Below are 23,498 nucleotides of genomic sequence, written 5' to 3' on the forward strand. Positions count from 1 at the left end.
TTTTTGTGATAATAAATACCTTACAAATAAATCAGATATTTACCATGAATTTAACAAACACTTTATAAATCTTGATCCCAGTCTATCTTCAAAAATAGTGATACCAAATAAGAAGTTTCATAAATTTATTAGAATCTTTATTGTGTATAACAACCGAAAAAATACCCTATGAAGAATTCAACAAAGTTCTGACTGAACTAAAGAGAAATAAGTCATGCGGATATGATGAGATTACTATCAATGTAGCAATACACGTCATTGAATGTATTAGAAAACCCTTATTTCATCTAACACCATCTTCTTTTGAACATAGTACTTTTCCTGATATGTTAAAAGTTGCTAAAGTCAATCCTGTTTATAAAAATGGAAATTGTAATAATATGTCTAATTACTGTCCAATTTCCCTCCTACCAGCGTTCTCTAAAGTTTATGAAAAAGTAATATACAATCGAATTTATAATTACTTGAAGTTAAACAAACTTTTATATGAAAATCAATTTGGTTTTCAAAAAAGTTGTTCAACAGAGCATGCTATCATTGAACTTACTAATAAAATAATTCAATTTTTTGATAAAGGAGACCATGTACTGGGAGTATTTATAGATCTTACAAAGGTATTTGATACTGTTAACCACAACATCTTACTTTCAAAGTTAAAACATAATTGTTTCAAAGGACTATTGTATAAATGGGTAAGAAATCTGAGTAACATAAAGTAGTTTGTAATTGACAAAGAGTCAAGTGTTCTTGATACTGAGTGTGGGGTCCCTCAAGGCTCAATCTTAGGACCGTTATTGTTTTTAATTTACATCAATGATACGCATAAAGCATCATCTGTAGTATCTTCAATAATGTATGCTGATGACACAACTTTCTTTTATATTCATAGTAATTTAAAATCGATGTTTGGAATAATGAATACTGAACCGGAAAACTTTAACTTATAGTTTAGAGCAAATAAACTATCCTTAAACTGAAAAAAAACTAACTACATCTTATTTCATTAAAGAGGTCAATCAATGTCTCTACAATTAAAAATTCCAGAGTTGCGCATTAAGAGCATAACAATTAAACAAGAAAAATATGCAAAGTTCCTCGGTGTTCAATTTGATGAAAATTTATCATGGAGAAATCAAATTGGACACATTGAATCAAAAATATCATCTGCAATAGGTATTTTATATAAATGTCGCCCGTTTCTTGATTTCTGTTCAAGAAAAAAAACTATACTTTAGTCTAAATTATAGTCATCTCACATATGCAATCAATGTAGTGTGGACTAATACACACAAAACAAAATTAGTTAAACTATAAGGCTTGCAAAACCATGTTTGTAAAGCAACTCATTATCTAGGTAAAATGGACAATCCTTCTAATGCGATGACAAATATGAAAGTCTCAAATTTAAAAAAACTTAATTTATATCAGATTCTTATTTTTATGTTCAAATTTAAAAATAATATGCTGTCAAATTCTTTTTTAGACATATTTTCGTCATCATTTTCTCAAAGTTCTAAAATCTGCGATCAAATAGCTTTTATAACTGAATCGATGCAAACGTTCTAAGTCATAAAAACTATTTTGTCGGGGAAAGAGAAAAAACTTATTAAACCCAAAATTATTAATTTATTTTTTTATTTTATTTATATATTTATTAAACACTTACTATACAAGTATACAAGGTAAATTAGAGTTTTATACATGATAATTATAAAAATCCTTGAATTATTATTATTATTATTTTATTATTATCATCTAGGAATATTTTTTTCAAGAATATCCTTGAAGATTGTTCTTTGTTCTTTTGAGTTCCAGCATTCAACTGCACATTTTAGAGTTTGAAGATCCGTTTCAGGAACTAAATTTTTAAGCCAATAATTTTTATTTTTTTTTTACTTTGAATTATTTTCTCGAGATTTAGTTCATGTTTATTACACAAACCCTTGATACTATCTAAAAAAGGTTGTGGGGCTGTTTTGTTTTCCGGCTGCGACTTAATAATATCAAATGTAATTTTATTGTTCATCAGGCGAATAAATAAGTTGAGCTTGTTTTGTTGTATAATTATTGATATATCTTCAATAAAGAATAAGGGATGAATATAATTTTTGCTATGTTTTGAAACGTTGAGGAGTGACTTGAGTGCGTTTCTTCCTACTATATCAAGCTTTTGCATTAATACTTTTTTATGTTCACAAAGCTCAAGACCATATGTTAGTGTTGGGACAGCCAAAGTTTTATATAGCTGGACAATGGAGTTTGGGTGAGCAAAACGAATTCCTGATTGAATAGACCTTTTCGCGATTGCGAAATGCATCTTGGGTAATCAGGGCAAACAAACAACAAAGTTCGCTTTATTTAAATCAAAGCTGAAGACCTACTTCCTATTATTTTTATTATCTAGTGCTTAGATTTATGGTTTGATGTTTTATATTGTGAATTTTTTATTATTATAGATAAAGAAAATATAACTATAAAATGCCAAACTACCGTTGCTGTGTTGCTGGTTGTAATAACGATTCTAGGTATCCGGATAGGTTACTTAAAAGAAGTCAAGTAACAGAGCTAAAATTTCATTATTTTCCTAAAGACTCTGAAAAAAGACATCAGTGGGTAAATCAAGTTGGAAAAGGTTTACTAAATTTTACAGTTTCTGATAATAAAGTGGTTTGCTCTAATCATTTTGAGTTTGGAAAACCTACTTTTGCTTCACCTATTCCAACTTTGTATTTGAATATTCGTAATGCATATAAGGAATCTCCTACAAAAAGAAGAAAACGTAAAAAATTGGATCTTATTGTGGAATCAGATTCAAACAGTTTCTCTACAAGTTTAGCTATAGAAAGTGAAACTTGTGATAAATCTATTCAGTGTAATGAACCAATACGAGGATCAATGATTTTTGCTAATTTAACTAGAGATTCTGATGTTCAATTTTTCACTGGCCTAGCAAATTCAAATATCTTTGAAATGTTATTTTCTTATTTGCAGAGGAAAGGAAATATAATGCACTACTGGAAGGGTAAAAAAAATACAACTAAAGACTTATCTTCGCCAAGAGATTTAAAAACAATATCATTAAAATCTCTAACATTGCAGCAAGAATTTCTTCTTGTAATGATGCGTTTACGCTTAGCTCTTTTAACTGAAGATCTTGCTCATTGTTTTATGATTTCTTCTTCTGTAGTCAGTTCAGTATTTATAACATGGATAAAACTATTTTCTCTTGAGTTAAAATGGATTATACATTTTCCAAACAGAAATATTATAAAAAGAAATTTACCAACCATGTTCAGAAAGTACTATCCGAAATGCTCTGTAATAATTGATTGTTCTGAACTCTTTATTGAAACACCGTCTAGTTTGGAGATAGCTGCAGCTTGTTGGTCAAATTATAAACACCATTATACTGTAAAATATTTAGTTGGAATAACACCCAATGGTGCAGTTTCTTTTTTGTCTAATTGTTATGGTGGCAGAGCTAGTGATGTTTTCATAGTTAAAGATTGCGGATTTTTGAAATATTTACAACCTGGTGATCAAGTTATTGCAGATAGAGGTTTCAAAATTAAAGATCTTCTAGCATTTTACCAGTGTAACATAGCTATTTCCTCATCAAAACATACAAATTTTCAGATGACATATAATGATGTACAGGAAACCTCAAAAATTGCAAATGTTAGAATTTATGTTGAGCAAGCCATAGGGCGTATGAAAAACTTTCGCATATTAAAAAATGAAATGCCAGTCACATTGTTGCCCTTATGTGATAATATTATTACAGTATGTGCCATATTAACAAACTTTATGCCCCCACTTTGCATTGATGAAAACAAAGCATAAGTTGTTAATTAAAAACAAAAACATTAACTTTTTCTTCTAAATGAAATTTTTTACAGAAGTATATGTGTATGCGAACATATATATATATCTATCTATACTATATATATATATATATATATATATATATATATATATATATATATATATATATATATATATATATATATATATATATATATATATATATATATATATATATATATGTTTATATATATATATGTGTGTATATATATATATATATATATATATATATATATATGTCTATATATATATATGTCTATATATATATATATATATATATATATATATATATATATATGTATATATATATATATATATATGTATATATATATATATGTATATATATATATATATATGTCTATATATATATATATATATATATATATATATATATATATATATATATGTATATATATATGTATATATATATATATATATATATGTATATATATATATATATATATATATGTATATATATATATAAATATATATATATATATATATATATATATATATATATATATATATATATACAGATAGATAGATAGATAGATAGATATAGATATAGGTTCATCAGGAAGCTATATCTATATCTATCTATACTATATATATATATATATATATATATATATATATATATATATATATATATATATATATATATATATATATATTAATTAAGTCTTTTTTTTTTTTTTGTGAACTACTTTGTTTCATTTTTTTACGGGTATGTTGCATACAAAAATTTTAATTTTATCTTTGATTTTTTTTATATACAGTTTAAACTAAATAAGGAGGTGTCTTATTAATTAATAAACTTTTTAAATCTTCTAAATCAATAGTTTGTTACTGAAAATCTCATAAAAAGATAAATTTTATATTATATAATGTTTAAATAATACACTTTTTATCTCCATAACTATATAAAAATGTCTATAAATCAATATTTAAGTACTTTTTAGTTATTGGCAAAGTATGCAAATAAATCTATTATTCAATATTGTCTTTTTATTGATTCCACAGCATTCCCAATGAAACCAGAGACCGCAAATATCGCATTCAATACTGTTATCTTTTTCAGTATCAAATTCATTTTCATTTAAGCATGGCTTGTCACACAATGGACATGTATATAAATGTACAAATCCAAGCAGGTAACGTTGGACATAAGTTTTAAAAAACAGAATTAAACTTGGAAGCACTCTTTGCCAATGATCTTCATCAAACGTGATTTTGTTTACTAGAACATCTTTCTTTGTATAGACTACAAAATATGTTGAGTTATAACCAGTGATTGCCATTTGGCCAATTATTTGGGTGTAGTATTTGTGATTTTTTTTTAACATGACTTTGTTGTCAACCATCTCCAAGAAGTCAGTTTTTTTCCATGAAACATTTATTTCTTCGTCACGAATACTGAAGGGGTATTTATATTCTACACAAGCTTTTAGGCAACACTGACATTGAAAAATGTTGTCCGGAGAAGCGCCAAAATATGGTTGTGGTTTATGCAAAAATAAACCACAAATTATTAATTTCGGGTTTTGATGTTTTACCCCCTCAGTTGACATAAATGCTTTAGCTGCGTTTTTCTCGTTTTCTTTACCCCATTTGATAGATGCTACATATTTTAATTCAACAGGTTCGACAATAGCCTTAAGAAGTGGTGCAACTCTGCATTTAACGTCTTTTTCGCGGTTTCTTAAAAAAGATGTAACCATTTTGTGTACGGAATAAAAGCATGATGATATTATTCGTCCTCTGCGTTGTTCCCACCATTGCTTTGAGTGTGATTGGTTTCTTGTAGCTTTTTCTAATTCTTGTAGTTGATGGTCATTAAACGTAAGCATATCAAGAAATCTATCAGTCACACTACGTGGATCCGTCGGCAAAAAACTTAGTGTTGCAGAAGCTATTTCTGTTATTGGGAGTGGCACATCACATTCTGGAGGAGGAGTAAACATTGTATTTAAAACGGCGTTAGGGAGAACTGTTTTGACATTTAATAAAAAAGAATTTTTATCAGCATCCGTAACTTCACGCATTTCTTCTGGTCTCGGATCAAAATCTCTTTTGTCTTTACACATCAAATAAGTTTTATGTGACTTACCACTTTTGTGTTGAACAATGTTCATATCTTTTAGCATAATTGGTTGAACTTCTTTGGATGGAGCATTCCAGTTACAAACATTGTCAGTACAAGTAGGAGTGGTAAAACCTTTAGTGTTTGCAAACTCTTTTTATAACAATTATAATATATGTAACATATTTATAACATTTATAAAAAGAGTTTGCAAACACTAAAGGTTTTACCACTCCTACTTGTACTGACAATGTTTGTAACTGGAATGCTCCATCCAAAGAAGTTCAACCAATTATGCTAAAAGATATGAACATTGTTCAACACAAAAGTGGTAAGTCACATAAAACTTATTTGATGTGTAAAGACAAAAGAGATTTTGATCCGAGACCAGAAGAAATGCGTGAAGTTACGGATGCTGATAAAAATTCTTTTTTATTAAATGTCAAAACAGTTCTCCCTAACGCCGTTTTAAATACAATGTTTACTCCTCCTCCAGAATGTGATGTGCCACTCCCAATAACAGAAATAGCTTCTGCAACACTAAGTTTTTTGCCGACGGATCCACGTAGTGTGACTGATAGATTTCTTGATATGCTTACGTTTAATGACCATCAACTACAAGAATTAGAAAAAGCTACAAGAAACCAATCACACTCAAAGCAATGGTGGGAACAACGCAGAGGACGAATAATATCATCATGCTTTTATTCCGTACACAAAATGGTTACATCTTTTTTAAGAAACCGCGAAAAAGACGTTAAATGCAGAGTTGCACCACTTCTTAAGGCTATTGTCGAACCTGTTGAATTAAAATATGTAGCATCTATCAAATGGGGTAAAGAAAACGAGAAAAACGCAGCTAAAGCATTTATGTCAACTGAGGGGGTAAAACATCAAAACCCGAAATTAATAATTTGTGGTTTATTTTTGCATAAACCACAACCATATTTTGGCGCTTCTCCGGACAACATTTTTCAATGTCAGTGTTGCCTAAAAGCTTGTGTAGAATATAAATACCCCTTCAGTATTCGTGACGAAGAAATAAATGTTTCATGGAAAAAAACTGACTTCTTGGAGATGGTTGACAACAAAGTCATGTTAAAAAAAAATCACAAATACTACACCCAAATAATTGGCCAAATGGCAATCACTGGTTATAACTCAACATATTTTGTAGTCTATACAAAGAAAGATGTTCTAGTAAACAAAATCACGTTTGATGAAGATCATTGGCAAAGAGTGCTTCCAAGTTTAATTCTGTTTTTTAAAACTTATGTCCAACGTTACCTGCTTGGATTTGTACATTTATATACATGTCCATTGTGTGACAAGCCATGCTTAAATGAAAATGAATTTGATACTGAAAAAGATAACAGTATTGAATGCGATATTTGCGGTCTCTGGTTTCATTGGGAATGCTGTGGAATCAATAAAAAGACAATATTGAATAATAGATTTATTTGCATACTTTGCCAATAACTAAAAAGTACTTAAATATTGATTTATAGACATTTTTATATAGTTATGGAGATAAAAAGTGTATTATTTAAACATTATATAATATAAAATTTATCTTTTTATGAGATTTTCAGTAACAAACTATTGATTTAGAAGATTTAAAAAGTTTATTAATTAATAAGACACATCCTTATTTAGTTTAAACTGTATATAAAAAAAATCAAATATAAAATTAAAATTTTTTTATGCAACATACCCGTAAAAAAATTAAACAAAGTAGTTCACAAAAAAAAAAAAAAAGACTTAATTAATATATATATATATATATATATATATATATATATATATATATATATATATATATATATATATATATATAGTATAGATAGATATAGATATAGCTTCCTGATGAACCTATATCTATATCTATCTATCTATCTATCTATCTGTATATATATATATATATATATATATATATATATATATATATATATATATATATATATATATATATATATATATATATATACATGATGATATATATATATATATATATATATCTATATATATATATATATATATACATATATATATACATATATATATATATATATATATATATATATATATATATATATATAGACATATATATATTATATATACAATATATATATATACTATATATATATATATATATACATATATATATATATATATATATATATATATATATATATAGACATATATATATATAGATATATATATATATATATATATATATATATATATACACACATATATATATATAAACATATATATATATATATACATATATATATATATATATATATATATATATATATATATATATATATATATATATATATATATATATATATATATATATATATAGTATAGATAGATATATATATATGTTCGCATACACATATACTTCTGTAAAAAATTTCATTTAGAAGAAAAAGTTAATGTTTTTGTTTTTAATTAACAACTTATGCTTTGTTTTCATCAATGCAAAGTGGGGGCATAAAGTTTGTTAATATGGCACATACTGTAATAATATTATCACATAAGGGCAACAATGTGACTGGCATTTCATTTTTTAATATGCGAAAGTTTTTCATACGCCCTATGGCTTGCTCAACATAAATTCTAACATTTGCAATTTTTGAGGTTTCCTGTACATCATTATATGTCATCTGAAAATTTGTATGTTTTGATGGGGAAATAGCTATGTTACACTGGTAAAATGCTAGAAGATCTTTAATTTTGAAACCTCTATCTGCAATAACTTGATCACCAGGTTGTAAATATTTCAAAAATCCGCAATCTTTAACTATGAAAACATCACTAGCTCTGCCACCATAACAATTAGACAAAAAAGAAACTGCACCATTGGGTGTTATTCCAACTAAATATTTTACAGTATAATGGTGTTTATAATTTGACCAACAAGCTGCAGCTATCTCCAAACTAGACGGTGTTTCAATAAAGAGTTCAGAACAATCAATTATTACAGAGCATTTCGGATAGTACTTTCTGAACATGGTTGGTAAATTTCTTTTTATAATATTTCTGTTTGGAAAATGTATAATCCATTTTAACTCAAGAGAAAATAGTTTTATCCATGTTATAAATACTGAACTGACTACAGAAGAAGAAATCATAAAACAATGAGCAAGATCTTCAGTTAAAAGAGCTAAGCGTAAACGCATCATTACAAGAAGAAATTCTTGCTGCAATGTTAGAGATTTTAATGATATTGTTTTTAAATCTCTTGGCGAAGATAAGTCTTTAGTTGTATTTTTTTTACCCTTCCAGTAGTGCATTATATTTCCTTTCCTCTGCAAATAAGAAAATAACATTTCAAAGATATTTGAATTTGCTAGGCCAGTGAAAAATTGAACATCAGAATCTCTAGTTAAATTAGCAAAAATCATTGATCCTCGTATTGGTTCATTACACTGAATAGATTTATCACAAGTTTCACTTTCTATAGCTAAACTTGTAGAGAAACTGTTTGAATCTGATTCCACAATAAGATCCAATTTTTTACGTTTTCTTCTTTTTGTAGGAGATTCCTTATATGCATTACGAATATTCAAATACAAAGTTGGAATAGGTGAAGCAAAAGTAGGTTTTCCAAACTCAAAATGATTAGAGCAAACCACTTTATTATCAGAAACTGTAAAATTTAGTAAACCTTTTCCAACTTGATTTACCCACTGATGTCTTTTTTCAGAGTCTTTAGGAAAATAATGAAATTTTAGCTCTGTTACTTGACTTCTTTTAAGTAACCTATCCGGATACCTAGAATCGTTATTACAACCAGCAACACAGCAACGGTAGTTTGGCATTTTATAGTTATATTTTCTTTATCTATAATAATAAAAAATTCACAATATAAAACATCAAACCATAAATCTAAGCACTAGATAATAAAAATAATAGGAAGTAGGTCTTCAGCTTTGATTTAAATAAAGCGAACTTTGTTGTTTGTTTGCCCAGATTACCCAAGATGCATTTCGCAACCGCGAAAAGGTCTATTCTCCTATATTCTTTAATTTTTTAAACGTTCATTGGTTAACTCAGAATACGTCATTTTCACGGAAAATATCCAAAATTGCTTCTTAATTTCCGTGAATTTTCACGGAAAATATAATTTACGCTTAAGTACAGTGAATTTTCACTGTATTTATAATTTTCGTTTATTTACGTGAAATGAAAATCTTTGAATTGATTTATAAGATATCATTGCCGATCATTTTTTAATTTTAATTTTAGTCGAATTGTATTATTATTAGGAGTTTTAGGATGAGTGCAACTTTACCTCCACAAAAGATTAAAAAATTGCAGCCAGTATTAATAATTGAACCAGAAAATGAGATGGTGTTTCGAGGTATTACAGTTTAACTACGTCTAGTAAAAAAAATAATATCTAATTTATGAAGATTAAAAAAATAATAATTAGTTCATTTTTTACTTTACTACTAATAGGTATGTTACATGAAATTTTTTAATTGATTAAATATTAGATTGTTATATTTCATTGGAAAGAGCTTTATCACAGTATTTTAAAAGTGAAAAAATTAAACGATTTGACAAAAAGTTATAACGTTTATAACGTGACAAAAAGTAATACCGATTTTTTGATATATGGATTTGTTGAAGAAACTGTGGTCAAAAAAATACTTTTCTTAACTAAAAATAATATAAATTTGTCAATTATTTTTTAAACACCTATCACTTGGTATCAAAAGATAGTTATTAGAGTGGGCTACAAATTCATGTTGGTTTCTAGCCACCGGCGTATCTGGGAGGCTAGAGGGGGTACCAAATCAACACCTACACCACCAATAAATGCAAATTTTATTTACAAAAAAGTTTTTTTTTGGTAAAATAGTTGATTTTCATATTATTTTTTAGAAAAAGTTATTATTTGCTTCCAAACCACTGCCAAATATGAGACTTAGGGTGGGTGTAAGGGTGTCAGTGGGTGTAAGGGTGTTAACACACCCTAAAATGAAAAAATCTTTTCTATAAATTTTTTTTCTTTATTAGAAAAAAAAAGATTTAGTATCAAATACAAAAACTTTATTTTACTACTACTAGCGATACACACATTTATTTAGTGAAGTAGGGTGTGTGCCACCACGTCCCTCCAACCTAAAAATAGAATCAAATTTTTATATGCAATTTAGAAAATAATTTAAATTACTATTATATAAAATAAAATAAAATAACATTAACAAAATCACAAGATGCATCTTAGGATCCATTCTTTCTGTAAAACGAGCGTTTAAATCCCCCTTCCCAACCTAAAAATAATATTTTTAAATTAAGTTATTTTGAACTAAACCAATTAATAATTTTTGTCTTGGCTTTTAGTAAATGATTTAAATTTTAAATTCCATCAATGAAACAAAATAATAATCATTTTTAACGATAGACACAACGAGAATGTAAGCCAGAGCCGTCTATCAAAAAAGTCACACCACTTGCGGTACATTTTTTGCAAGTCACACCACTTGCTGTACTCTTTTTGCAAATCACACCACTTGCTGTACTTTTTTTGGAAAGTCACACTATTTGCAGTACTTTTTTTGCAAGTCACACCACTTGCTGTACTCTTTTTGCAAGTCACACCATTTGCTGTACTTTTTTGCAAGTCACACCACATTCTGTACTTTTGTAGCAAGTCACACCACTTGCTGTAATTTTATTGCAAAGCAGTTTATGTGATATTAGAAACCAAACAACAAGTTTGGTTTCTACTATCACATAAATAACATTAAACCACATAATAAAACAGCCAAATTATGAAAAAATCAACTCTCTTGCAATAACATCAGCTGCAAGCTGGATTCTTTTTATGAGATAGTCAACAGTTTCTGAATCAGATTCATCTTTTTTCCAGTAAGAAATGGTATAAATTCTGTCTTCTTTTCTCTTATTTACTTTTTCTACTCGCCCATCATACATGACAATTGTTATTATCTGTATCAAACCATTCATGACAGAGTTCTCTTCTAACATTTCTTTCATACATTATATTATATAAGTCATCAAGTTGTTCAATAGATAAGTGCTTATATAAATTTTTCATCTCATTAAAAGATAAAACATGCAGATCTCGCTCCAGCTTTCTTTTTTTTTATCCATTTATTGTTTTTTGCATGTCTGTCTTTTTGAAATCTCTACTCGTAATGCAGTGTGTTTCAGTCAATTGTTTATTCTTTTTTTACGAGCTGCTTGCATTGACCACTTTACTATATTTTCCCTAGATATTTGGTCAAGACTATCTAGATAATCTATAGTTCTATTCTTTTTTGATCTTATTTTGCAAGATATATAACAAACTGTTGCATTTGGAAATCTTCCTTTAGCTTCACTAAACATACCCGTTAATGGGTATTAACGATCTATGTTGTTAAGCCTTGCACTAGCTGTCTCCTCCTTAAGTGTCTCTGTAATAGAAAGTGAGAAATATCACTCATATTGACGGTACAAAACATCTTCCACTTCAATAAGACAAGCCAAAATCATGCTGATAATCTGCTCATCGATGGAGCATAAATTTTTGACAGGTTCTAAAGCATTTGATTTATGGTGATTTTCGAAAAAATCCTTTTTACTATTTATCAGTGCACCTGGATTAGATTCGCAATTTTTAATTGTTTTCAAAACATTTTTAACTACTTGGATACCTGCAATATGATCAAATCTTTCATTTTCAGCTGATACATAAAATTTTTACCAGGGTCCAGTAAGAAGTTTTCCAAACATTGCTAGCACACACATTTGTTTTATGGCAATTGTATTACAAAATGCTGATCACAGAACTGTTTGTAAAGTTTACACACACTTTACTGTTTCAATGGTCAGAAATTGCTTAAAAGCTTTGTAGTGTTTTATAAAGATGAAACAAGTACAGAAGAGTAAATGAAGATGATTGCCACTATATCTTGGAATTATACCTTCTGGTAATTTGTTATTGTCTAAAAAATTTACAAATCCTTCCGAATCACTTTTGCCATCTTTAAATCTGATTTTATTGCGTTCTTGTTATTATAAGGTTGTGAATATGTCTACTGTAATAATATGTTTGTAACTTTTGATTCCAGTCTCTAACTTCTGCTCTTAAAGCTTTTATAATATCTTCTTTTCTTTTAACACTTTGCCTTAAAACATTCAATTGATATGGCGTGCTCTTTATTTTAGCTTTTAATGAAGCTATCTTATTTTGGTATTCTTTGGAAGAGCTAGCTAACTTTGAAGAAAAATGAGACAACCTGTTCTTTAATTTTACTTTTAATTTGAAGAGTTAATTTTTCTCTTGAACTGTGCCTACTTTGTAAATTTACAATTTGATTTTGTGAACGTAAAGGTTCACTATTTACTAAAGATAACATAGTAATGTTTTCCAATGATGACATAACTGAAGAAGTTGATACAAGGTTTATGCTACTAGAGTTAGCTTGCAATAAATTGTTCAATAGTGGTTTTTGGAATACATAGGTCTCATTGCAAAATGCAATAAAATGTTTAGAGTCTCTTTTAAAGTTGCAAACCCATTTCTTTGCATTATTAACAAGGGTCTGAATATCATTTTTGCTAATGCTGAAGCCAAAATACTCTTTGACTTGTTTGACAGTTTCAATAAACAACTCACTGTTTAAAGTAAAAAAAAAAAAGTATATGCCCTACCCTACACTAATTGTTTGTTTCGCAAGATAATGTGAAGTTAGTAAACAAAAACTTCTTAAACTTGACACAAAATATACAAAAATTTCTTTTTGGGCCCATATTATCTTTAAAATTATACCAACTTAGTCAATTGGGTAAATACTATGCAATAGGAGAACTACTATAATAAGAAAATATAAATAGATAAGAGAAAAACTAAGTGCAAACAATAGCATAAATACCTTATACAACCAATGCTAAGTACAATGCTAATGTTTTCAATTTCAGTAAAACCAATTTTAATCTTATTAACTGCAAATTAAAAAAAAATTAAACAAAAGTTAAAGAAGTATTTAAAATTACAAATTAACTGTTTTAATTAAAAAATTATAAATTAATAGCAAATTTAGAAAAAAATGAAAATATATAATGAAAAACAAAATTTTTTTTTTAAATACAATCATGAAGAAATGAATCTATAACTGAATAATAGTTAAGCATTGTAACTTTTTTTTGATCATTTTAACAGTGCCTTCTGTCATTTCTCTAGTAATATTAACTTTTATTAAGTTAAAAAAACCTTGTGCTAATAATAAAGTTAATTATACTTCTTTAATAATTTAATTGAAGATAAAAATTTTAAGAATTTTACAGGGTTGCATGGTTTTAACCAAATGGTTTAAACCATGGATTAAACAAATTAAAAAAATATTGGTTTAAACCAAATTAATGTTTTTTTAAAAAGATTTGAACTTACAACAGGAAACTAAAACAGGGTTATGTTAACAAATATAACTAATCTTCAATATAGATATTTTTTTTAATCCATGATTTTTGTTTCTGTTTTTTTATAGAATAGAGTCCTCAGTGTTCTCAGTTGTTATAGAACAGAGTAGTAATAAATTAGTAATAACACTTATTTATCTGTTTTCTTCTACCGGCTGTTTCTCCTTCAATAGGTTCATCAAGAAGCATTGCTTCCTGATGAACTTATTTCATCAGGAAGTTATCTTAGCGATATATATATATATATATGTATATATATATGTGTGTGTGTGTATATATATATATATATATATATATATATATATATATATATATATATATATATATATATATATATATATATATATATATATATATATATATATAGATATATATGTATATATATATATATATATATATATATATATATATATATATTTATATATATATTTATATATATATATATATGTATATATATATATAAATATACATTTAAATGTTTAGCAAAACTATAAGTAACGGGTGATGCGGAAGTTATCGGGCAAAATAAAAACGTCAATAACTTATTTATAAATAAAAAAACAAACTACTATTATATTTTTTTTATATAAAGCATTTATCTTTTAATAAAAATATATTACTTTTTATATGAAAAAACACCACCATCTGCAATTGATCTCAATTTTGCTCTGACGCCTTTCATATGCGACTGTAAAAAGTTTAAATCAATTTCTTGTAGTTCTAGTTTAATGCGATCAATCAAAACTTGCTCTGTTGAAACTTGCCAATCTCCCTCGTAAACCTTCTGTGCCAAATGTCTCCAAAAATTTTCAATTGGTTGTGCTTGAGGCACATATGGGGGATTGGATTCTTTATCAACGTAATAGACATATTGGTCCATCCAATTTAGAGAATCTTTAGAATAATGAGAACTTGCTAAATCTGGCCAAAATAAATGGTTAAAGTCTCCATGATACTTGTGAATAAATGGAAGAAGTAGTTTTTCTAAACATTCATTAATATAGATTGATGAATTGATCGCTACAGCCTTGGAAGTGCGTAACAATGGTTCGGGCATACCACGGTCAGATATGGCTATCCACATTAATAATTTTTTTGGAAATTTCTTTTTTCCTATAAAACGAACACTTTCTGGGCATGTCTTTTTGTTGTTTGTGTAGTATCCAGAATTTCCAGGCATGTTGTCCCCTGCAAAACAAAAGTATTTTTCGTCATCGATGACTAGAAGCGATTTTGTGTTATAGAGTTGGTTAACTAGTTTCCTGCTTCTTTTCTTTGCCTTTATTTGTTGTTCTATAGTGTATTTTGGAGTCTGTTCACATTTTTTATATTTAATATTCATTTTTTTTAACTGATGACCAATTGTCGATTGATTTACACTGAATTTAATACCTATTTTTCTCTGACTGACCCCTTTTCGATTGTTGACAAGTGTCGTTAATTCGGCTTTCTTTTCTCTAGTCCAGGATGTCGGACGACCAGGGTGCTTTCTATCAGAAAACGATTGAACAATTTCAAGTCTTTTTAGGTTATCATATATTGTACTTTGAGCAAATCCTTCCTTTTCAAAATGATTTACGATTTTTTTTTTTTTTTGTATTAGGTTTATTTACAAAAAACATTTTTAGTCGCTTTCGAAAAGATTCTCGTTCAGCTGCATTTAACCTCATTTTAAATAATTGTGTTTCAAATAATAAAGTTTATATTTTATAGAACGTTTATGCCTACGCATAAAACCACAAAAACTAATTATTATGCTCAAATAATGAAATTAGGATTTGTCCGATAACTTCCGCATCACCCGTTAGTTCTAACATAATTTATTGATACCACAAAAAATGTCTCAGAAAACTGTGCGCAAATGTGGTATGATTTGGTTAAATTATAAATGAGTGACTGTTCCAGAAAGAAAGAGGTGCAGAGCAGTTTGTAATGCGTGTAGAAAAAAAATGGAAGGTCAAATTCAAAGGATGCATGAACATATAAAAAAGTGCAAGCAGTCACAACCCCATGAAATTATGGAGTTAATGGAAGATCAACAACTTCTTGAAGATAGTTAAATTACTCCATAGCCATTTTAAATTTTAAACTTTCCCTAAATTGTAAACATATATATTTAAATTATCACGCACAGACATATTAACTTAGAATAATTCAATAAACTGCAATTTCATTTTAAAGGTAATTCACCATCAACATCACAACAACAAATGAAAAGGTCTCAGCCCAATTCAACATCAGCTGATAAATATTTAAAAATTGATAAGTTTTTCACACGAACAAGCCTCAAAGAGAAAGATTTATTTGATTTGCAACTTGGTAGATTTATATAAAGTACAAACTCTAGCTTCAGAACAGTTGAACACAAAGAATTTTAAAAATTTATCAATATGCTTCATCCAGGATACACTCTACCTAATAGAACTCAAATTGGAGGAGAAATATTAGATAGGGTTTACGCTGAAGAAATTAAAAAATGTATTAAATGGGAAAATTGTAGCCATGTCTTTCGATGACTGGAGTAATGTACATAATGAACCTATAGTTTGTATCTCTGTAATTACAGATAAAGTTAACATTTTGGTAGAAACAATCAACACTTCTGGTCATTCACATACTGGTGAATATCTTACACAATTAGCAAGAGAAGCAATAGATTCTGTAAGATGTAAATTTGGATGCACAGTAAAAAGCTTTGTGACTGACAATGCAGCTAATATGAAATCAATGAAACAAGTACTGTCATCTGAAAGAAATATTATCATAACTTATGGGTGTGCTGCTCATATGCTGAATCTTTTAGCAAATGATCTTAATATTGAAAATGTAAGCAAGCATGTCACACAAATAATAAAATATATAAGAAATAATCATCAAACTGGAGCAATTTATAAATTAAGGGGAGGAACAAAATTGCCACTTCCTAATGAAACTCGCTGGAATTCTGTATGTGATTCACTTGAAAAATCTGTCAACAACTGGAGCATTATTTTCACAATGTTTGAAAAAAATAAAAACTTATATCCCATGATTGGTAAAAAAGTAAGTGATATACATTTAAAGCGAAACACAGAAGATTTATTAAAAATATTAAAACCAATTGCAGTAGCTCCAGATAAGTTGCAAAGAGATCAAACAAAAATAAGTGACACTGTTGAAATTTTTAAAGATTTGATAAATAGTTAATCATTTTTAACAAACGAAAAAAAAAAAAAAGAATTGAATCTAGATACCTTTAGACTGTCTTTGATGCTCATTTCCTGGCAAACACAATAGATACTAGATATTTTGAATGTAATCTTTCTGAAAATGAAAATGAAGCTGCCATGAATTTCGCAGATAAAGAGTTCAAGAATTTGTTACCATTAATATTCAAATTAAAAGCCAAATCTGCTCCATTCGATAAAAGCTATTTGTAAAGCGAATCTGTTTTAAAAAATGTATCGCCAATAGAATGGTGGAAATCTTTAAAAATTGTGGATTGTAACATAATGGATATTGAAGGTTTATTACATAGTGCTGAAATCAAAAGAATTTTTTCAACTTTTGACCTTGTTCATTCCAAGTTAAGAAACCAAATGGGGGTAGAAAAAGCAGCAAAGCATGTATTTATATATAGAACATTAAAAAATGATGTATTGAATAATTTTGATTAAATATTACAGTAATATTGATAAAGAATATAGTTTACTCAAATAAAATGCGTTATGCTTTTTTTTAATTTAAAAGGATAACTAAATACGGCATTATTTAATAAAAACCTAATTTTAACCAAAAAAACCATGGCTTTTTTTGTTTTTTTTAAAAAAACCTATGGTTTTTGGTTTTTTTCAAAAAAAACGGTTTTTTTGCAACCCTGGAATTTTATCTACAGTTGAAATGTAATTTAAAATATTAGAGTTTTATAATTTTACTATCTCGATACTTAACATAAAAACTTATAAAAACTGAAACTAGCTAAATTGTTTGTTTGAATCATACTTAATATGATTAAAATAAATTACCATTCAACAAGAAGTAGAGTGGTAATATCATTTATTAAAATGATTTAAATAATTGATTTAGGAGAACTTTTGATTTCTATTAAAGGAATACTATTGCAAAAAAAAACAAGCATATCTTCAACATTTACTGAATGCACAAAGTACAACTATGTTTTTGTCATTTAAAAATCTACTTAAAAAAGTTTTTATTGTAATCAAAAGGTACAGATTTATAAAGTTTAATTACTCTAGTTTTTAAAAAATATCTATGATAATATATAACTCTGAATGAAAAACCTCAAAATACGTTTCTCCCTTAATAGCGAAAGGCAAACTTCAAATAACGTGGTACAGAATTTTAGCACAAATATCGGTTCCGTAAAACACGTAATTCTACATACCTAATATTAACAAAAATTGTCTATGAAAGAAAATCAGATATTGAAAAAGTATTTTGTATCCATTTCTTTAAGTCAAATACTAACTAATAAATCATATATTTATTTTACCATATAAAAAATTATAAAAAATTTAAATGTGATGTAGAATGAATTGTTTAATTAAAGCCTTTGATAATTGCATCTTTCGTTCCAATTGTGATGGTGCTGATTAGAAAATTGCAAAATCATGAGTAAAAGGATTCAGAGCTGGTTTGTTTAGTTTTTTAAAGAAACATTAGAGAATAAGTTTAAATTTATTTGAATTAACAAAAACTAATTATTTATCTAGATATCAACAAAAACAGCATCATTAATCAACATCATTCCAACTCCCTTTAATATTTTTTATATCTTGTAAATATGAACACTACTGGTTTATTAAGCCGCTATAATCACAAACTGAATTGTACTATAAAGACTGTAGCAGTATGATCTTCTACACTTTGTTGCAACCATTGTTTTGTTTTTAATAGATTTTTAGTGTAACATACTCACAATTCCCCTTAGTAGATTTTTATTTTATAGTTTTGATATCTCTTTAGGGAAAAAACAAAGATGTAATTTTAATAGTTTAAATTTGCCACACTTCCAGATAACTTTTTTTTAACATATGCTATTTTTTATTGTTAAATGGTAGTTCTTGGTTACATATCCAGCCCTCTGAATTAGGGTTGGCATTTCTCAATGTCGCCCTAACTGCTGGCCTCAAAGTGTTCGAGTTTCAGAGTGTTGGCATTTTTTTGCCGACCTCGTTTTTATTGTTTTATGGTAACCCCTTTGTGTCAAATTTATTTCAAAATATTACTAAATATTATTCAATATTAAAATTTTGTTTATTCTTAAAAAAAAGTTAGCTCATTTTTATCACAATTGTTTTTTCAGTTTTCCTTCTTAAACATTTTTTTTTACTCATTAAACTAATTAAATTTAAGATTAACGGCTACATCAAAAATTTGCACAAAATGTAAGTTAAACTTTTTTTTTTATAACGCAAGTTATAAAAACTTTTTTTTAAATCACATTGATTTTTTTTAATAAACGATATATGCAGCAATATAATTTTAATAAATGATGTTTGGAAAAATAAACTTTGCTTTCAGAACAAAATCGTTAATAAGATAATAACCCTTTAATAAATAAAGTAAATAAATTAACTTAATTTTTTTATTTGTTTCTCGCAATTTTTTTAAATAAAAAATCAAGTGTAGTTGCAAAGCCGCAATTAGAATTTTAAGACATAATCATTTAAAAATTCAAAAATTTATCATATTCATTTATGCAAATGTCGAGAAAAGAAAGGTATTTGTTAATATCAAACATTTTTAAGTGTAATGTTAGATTTTATTATTTAATATTAAATAAAAAATAAAAAAAATAAACATTCCCCTGTAGTAATAATAAAAAATTAAATAATATTTAACTCGTTTTGTGGTAATTAATATTACAGTAATTTAAAAAGTTAATGTCTTTAAAAAATAAAAAAGTAAAGAGAATTTTATACTAAATTCTTATTAAGCTATTGCTTTAAACATTTTTTATTTAAAACAAGGCCTGTAGAATGTTTAGAATAAATGTCACATAAACGATATTAAAATTTAAATACATTCAAAATAAAAAAGCTCATAAGTTCAAAGCTAAAACTTGCTGAATGCAAATCGTACGTAAAATGCGAACTGCATAACTGTTCTTAACAAGGCCTGTCAATGTATTTTTTTTGGACAAATCAAGTGTTTTTTACAACAATTTTAAAGCCTTAAATAAAATTAAAAAAATATTAAAATAGTATTGTTGTTTAAAAAATAAAACTCTTTAGTTTTTCTTTAGGAAGTAACTTTTTAAATACGTTTAAACACTCACACAATTTTTTTATTTTCTCATAAATAGAAAATGTGGAAAACAAAATTTGGCACTGTGTCTTTCAAAATATAGTTTTATTATTACTTTAGATTAAAAAAAATAACAAATAGAGCTGCGGACAAAAAATAAATAGTCACCCTATTGGGGTGACTATTTTGTTTTTTATTATTTTCCCTCTTGTCCCCTCAGAATTGCAACGTTTATTTTGAGGTTTCAGGTCACATATCTTTAAAAAATATTTGATCTTTTTACTTAAAATATTGTACCTGGGTATTTTCAGGGGTGCCAAATCAAATAAAATGATCAGAAATTTAAATTATTATTAAGTTCCTGTATTTATCAATTTAAATAAATTTAGACAGTTTTTATATACCTGTTTTTAATGCCCAAAAAAACTCATGTGGCCTTGATGATAAAAAAAATTTTTTTTACACATTCTATATTCATTGATCTTTTCACAAAACTAGTAAATCAAAAAAAAATTCTTTTTTCAAATCCATACTTTATGCAAGCAGAATTCTATTGGGCCTAGAAATTCTTTTTTTGTTATCTTTTGTAGAAGGAAAAATTACTGTTACGTTTTTAAATTTTTTTTTTATTAAGTGTTCTTATGGGGAAATACAAATTAAATTTTTGTTAACTTAACTTTTTTTGGTCAAATTTTTCCATTTCCTTGTATTGTCATCGAAAATGATTAAGTGTGCAAAATTTGAGCAAAATTGGTTGAGAAAAAAGCTTTCAAAAATTGATTTCAAATTTTGTGGCACACAAAAATATATATATAGAAAGTACCCTTATATAAAGCATGGAAGAAAAAGTAGCGCGTTTTAAATTTTTGTTTTTTAGCTTAATAACTTAAGACTTAAAAAACAATAGGTTTTGAATCGCTGCGCTTTAATGTCTTTGAAACTGCAAATAATTTGCAAATCAATGATTTTTGTGACGTAATACGCAATTCATATCAAATAAATAAAATGTATGGGGAAATACAAACTAAATTTTTGTTAACTTAATTTACTTTTTTTGGTCAAATTTTTCCATTTCCTTGTATTGTCATCGAAAATGATTAAGTGTGCAAAATTTGAGCAAAATTGGTTGAGAAAAAAGCTTTCAAAAATTGATTTCAAATTTTGTGGCACACAAACATATATATATAGAAAGTAACCTTATATAAAGCATGGAAAAAGCATTTTGATCTGCAGGTATATGGCTTTCTTTATATGGTTAACAGGGCTTGGACCCTATTTCTTTGTAGCAGAATATTGTGATTGATTTTTCTCTACCTTCCAGACTAGCTGGAGTTCTGAAACTTTTGGCATTTCTAAAGTGCTGATAAACATGCATATTCAAATTGTTTCCAGGGCCACATTACCCGCCTTTTTAAGTGGAATCTTGCAATAGATTTTTCACTACTTTCCAGTCAAACTGGAGCTCTGAAAATTTCAGTATTTGTGTAGTCCTGATGAATATGTATTAAAATTGTTCCTAGGGCAGACTACCAGAGGGTCCCTAGGCCAAGTCACCAGGATCCATGTTCCATTTTTATAAAAAAAATTTTTTTTTCTTACTTTAACAATTTAAAGATAACTTTTAAAACACTTTCCTCAAAAAATTTTTTGTTCTGTTTTATTTAATTATTTACAATATGAAATACAAAAAGAATAAAGTGTCAGTTGTTGTTACAGGTACGTCAATGATGCAAATTGTGTTGGTAATTAAAACCCAACACTCATTTGCTCTAGATGGCCAGAAAAGTTTGTTAAAAAGGCTGTGCAGATTCATTGATGTTGCCATAATATCTTTAACAGATAACAAGTTTAAACTTTTTTCTGCCATCATCATGAAAAGATTACATTACAATAAGTTTCATTTATCATACCAATTCAATAAATTGCATCAACACAGTATTTACACAGAATAAATTCACCAAATTTCAATGTCTTAATGTTAGTTTGCTGATTAGTTTGAGAACTTATAATACCACAAAAAGAAATATGTCTGTTATATTAACATCTCTACTTGTTTGGTTAGATCTAATAGTATCTATAAACTCTGGGTTAAATTGATGATAGCTCCTAATTCTAGGAGTTGTTCTAGTTCTAGGAGTTGTTTTTTATGGTGATGACAGATGAATCCATTCTTACTGTAAATCTAACTCCTAAGTTGCATTTCAGATTAAATTAAAAAAGAGAAATCAATAGTAATGAATATAATTAAAGTAACTTAAAAACCATGGTAATGGAAAACTAAACAGGGATTGATTTCTTGTATCTTTTTTTGAATGTGAAAGATATTTTTTTGTCTCTAACAAGGTTGTTTAATTATAATAAATTTGGTAATGTTAAAAATGTGTACGATGAATTTAATAGGTAAAAAATTTCTTTTATACTAGTGTAATTACATGTTTTTTTGTTACAGTGAATAGTTCTTATTTTATAAAACAACTTGATTTTAGCATTTTAGAATTAAATATCATTTAAAATAATGATTTTAAAAAGTAATAATTTTCTTTTTTATTGATGTAATTTTATGTCAGGATGTTTTTTTTTACTGTTTTTTTAGTTAATTAAACAACTTGCTGTTAACATTTAAGCATTAAAATGTACAGTAAAATCAGTCAGTAAGATTCTCTCTGTAAATCGAACTTTTTTAACTTCTGATGTGTAAAAAGCACATTAAACCGTCAAAATTTTTTTTCAAATTTCGAATGTTGTGAATTTCTAAAAAACAACTAGTGTAAATTATCTTCTACTGTTTAAAAAAATCATGGCATCAAAGAGACATAAAGAAAATAATTTAAAGCGGAAATAAAAAACTCTAATG

General features: G+C 26.9%; 3 protein-coding genes across 5 annotated transcripts in view; 2 read left to right on the top strand and 1 right to left on the bottom strand.

Moving 5' to 3' along the window:
• The first annotated feature begins 2,478 nt into the window (after positions 1–2,478).
• Positions 2,479–3,843, top strand: LOC136091782 (uncharacterized). Its single transcript, XM_065819495.1, has one exon. It carries the CDS (start codon positions 2,479–2,481, stop codon positions 3,841–3,843), a length of 1,365 nt encoding a protein of 454 aa, XP_065675567.1.
• A 4,572-nt stretch (positions 3,844–8,415) lies between these two features.
• Positions 8,416–9,780, bottom strand: LOC136091783 (uncharacterized). Its single transcript, XM_065819496.1, has one exon. It carries the CDS (start codon positions 9,778–9,780, stop codon positions 8,416–8,418), a length of 1,365 nt encoding a protein of 454 aa, XP_065675568.1.
• A 284-nt stretch (positions 9,781–10,064) lies between these two features.
• Positions 10,065–23,498, top strand: part of LOC136092472 (E3 ubiquitin-protein ligase RNF31-like) — a 123,962-nt gene continuing 110,528 nt past the window's right edge. For 2 of the 3 annotated variants that reach the window (XM_065820753.1, XM_065820754.1), the window contains exon 1: positions 10,065–10,322. In XM_065820753.1, the coding sequence (XP_065676825.1) occupies positions 10,238–10,322 (85 nt within the window). In that variant the 5' untranslated portion in view covers positions 10,065–10,237. The remainder of the gene's footprint in view (positions 10,323–23,498) is intronic. The other variant, XM_065820755.1, reaches the window with a different exon arrangement.

This window comes from Hydra vulgaris, chromosome 15, assembly GCF_038396675.1.
Source record: "Hydra vulgaris chromosome 15, alternate assembly HydraT2T_AEP".
Taxonomy (NCBI): Eukaryota; Metazoa; Cnidaria; class Hydrozoa; order Anthoathecata; family Hydridae; genus Hydra; species Hydra vulgaris.